Source organism: Diaphorina citri, unplaced genomic scaffold (genome assembly GCF_000475195.1).
Source record: "Diaphorina citri unplaced genomic scaffold, Diaci psyllid genome assembly version 1.1 scaffold6068, whole genome shotgun sequence".
Taxonomy (NCBI): Eukaryota; Metazoa; Arthropoda; class Insecta; order Hemiptera; family Psyllidae; genus Diaphorina; species Diaphorina citri.
The window spans coordinates 1-2,371 of record NW_007383444.1 but is presented as its reverse complement, the minus strand read 5'-3'; the positions used below and the strand labels follow the sequence as shown (position 1 = coordinate 2,371).

The 2,371-nt window shown below is 36.4% G+C and overlaps 1 protein-coding gene across 1 annotated transcript; it reads left to right on the top strand.

The window, feature by feature from the left end:
* The first annotated feature begins 555 nt into the window (after positions 1 to 555).
* LOC103521836 (ankyrin repeat and sterile alpha motif domain-containing protein 1B-like) lies at positions 556 to 1,822 on the top strand. Its single transcript, XM_008486944.3, has 2 exons — positions 556 to 766; positions 1,028 to 1,822. Exons 1-2 carry the CDS (start codon positions 581 to 583, stop codon positions 1,334 to 1,336), a joined length of 495 nt encoding a protein of 164 aa, XP_008485166.1. The 5' UTR covers positions 556 to 580; the 3' UTR covers positions 1,337 to 1,822.
* Positions 1,823 to 2,371: the final 549 nt, after the last annotated feature.

Sequence of the window (2,371 nt, the reverse complement as noted above, 5' to 3'; positions counted from 1 at the left end):
TGCAATATCATTTTTACATTTTTGCAATTTCTATTTAAAAACCAGATGAGGGAGAGGTGCTTTTTTTGTATTGCAAAATGTTCGTTTTTCTTTTTCCCCCCGGCAATGTCCGCCATTTTATTTATGGCATAGTGTGGTGTTTTCCATGATAACTCTACAACAATAGTGTCCAACTGGAGGCAGAGGAGGAATGATGATTTAAAATCCCCGGCCAGATTTGAATAGATTGAAAATTCCATTTGAAGTACCTCTCTGTACGTAATATAAAAAACAGGCATGTACTGAGGCCGGTCTATTGTGTGTAATGTTTTGCTTTACAAATTTTGTCTTTTAAAATGTATACCTTTCCAAATATAGCTGTAGCCGTTCTTTATTTACACTTGAAAATATCCAGGTACCTCCGGATCTTTTCTCCTCTCAGATTATTGATTGTCGAATTGCTAGTGTTGGTTTAAACCCCCACCAAGGCAGACATTTTCTGCCCAAATTTCCTTTTAGAAAGTCAAAGCTCTTTAACCAAAAAAAAAAAAAAAAAAAAAAATGTACCACTTCTTCAAAAAATGTACTACTTCTTCAAAAAATGTACCACTTTTTCAAGATCGCTTTCCTTCTTTCCCGCATGTTTCAGAGTCTAGTATGTGAGCATGAAATACGGAATGTTCACTGTGCATGTCAAGACAACGACGACTTGGCTCACTTCGCGTATATCACCAAGGACCACGACTCAGGGGCTCACTTCTGCCATGTGTTCTTCGTTAAAAATTCGGTACGTTGAAATTTTATTTGCACATTAATTATTTTTGTTGGTTACTCTAGGACTGAAGAGTCCTTTTGTGATTTCTGCTACTTTCGAAGTTTTCCTTACAAATCGCTCTTTCTTAGTTTAGCTAAAGCCGGATTAGGATTTGCCTTTTTATTTCGAAAAATTAAATTTAATTTGAATGGCTAAAGTCATTTAGCATTTCTTAAGAAGAAATCATTTTAGTTTCTGTTTTTGAAGAAAGATTTTTTTCCCTTGTGATTTCAGGCTCAAGTGGTCGAAATCATTCTCACTCTAGGTCAAGCTTTTGAAATCGCCTCTCAACTGGCACTGAGGAAAAATTCCAAGACCAGTAGTACAGGGGCCAATAGCTCCACAGGTAAAAGTAGTACAGGTGTCACTAATTCAGCTGGTCACGCTAGATCGCGCTCTGTCAATCAGATCACGCCTGGAACGCCCCCTAGCGTGCAACATTCAAGGTCATTGTCTGTACACGAGGGAAACTATTTGAATGGTGGCTCAATAGGGGAATTGAACGTGGGTAAGGCTCCCATCGCTTGCACGGAAGAGCTGTGAAGTGTTCCTGGAGTTATGGTGATCAGAAATAGACTACCCAGAGTTTCAACATAAATATATTTTAAGTGATCTATCGAAAGCGTTTGACTTGATGTAATTTTCACTTCAAAAGTCTCAAGCCATGTTTTGTGCACTGCTGTTCCTGATCACATTATTCTTTGTATACCTACCTTGGTAAGTGCCAGAAACTCTGTTCCGGTAAGTACCAGAATTTCCTCAAAACTCAAAAGAGTAATTTTCATTCCACAGAATATTCTCAACGTATAGACTGCCTTATAAAATAGATAATAATCTCAATTTCAAAAACCTCGCCCAAAAGCTTTTGCTATTTTGAACTTCAAATTAATCTTCTCTAACTTTTTCCCCATTGTTTCACAGATAATTTTCTGTTGCAAAATCTTGTTTTTTACTGTCATTTCCTGTCTACTAGTTTTCAAAATCACTATCGGCTGCTGTTTGCTCATTTTTTTAACTATTTTATTGGACTTTTCTTTTTTTTTTCAACTCTACAAATCACAATTTTCATCTTCCTAGTTTTGAACATACCTTCACCTCTTTACACTTATACGATAAAAAGTAATCAAGAGAGGAGGAATAAAAGAGAAGAAGAACATCATGTACTGAGGCCGGTCTATTGTGTGTAATGTTTTGCTTTACAAATTTTGTCTTTTAAAATGTATACCTTTCCAAATATAGCTGTAGCGTTCTTTATTTACACTTGAAAATATCCAGATACCTCCGGATCTTTTCTCCTCTCAGATTATTGATTGTCGAATTGCTAGTGTTGGGTTCAAACCCCGACCAAGGCAGACATTTTCTGCCCAAATTTCCTTTTAGAAAGTGACTACTTCATACCCCAAAGGAGAGCAGGAATTATGTACAGCGTGTTCATAAAGATCCCCTCGTTAGTTTTGAACGTTTTATGATAAAGGTACACCCTGTATACAAGGTTTCACTTTTTGTATGCATCCGAAAAAAAGACGAAAATCCTAGAATTATGTCTCTTATTTCAAGTCTTCATTTTAAATTGTTCAT

Bases quoted from the DNA above. Each gene is read 5' to 3' on its own strand.
- LOC103521836 (XM_008486944.3), top strand. From the start codon at position 581: ATGTACCACTTTTTCAAGATCGCTTTCCTTCTTTCCCGCATGTTTCAG. The intron at 767-1,027 runs GTACGTTGAAAT...TTGTGATTTCAG, and splicing joins TGTTCTTCGTTAAAAATTCG to GCTCAAGTGGTCGAAATCAT.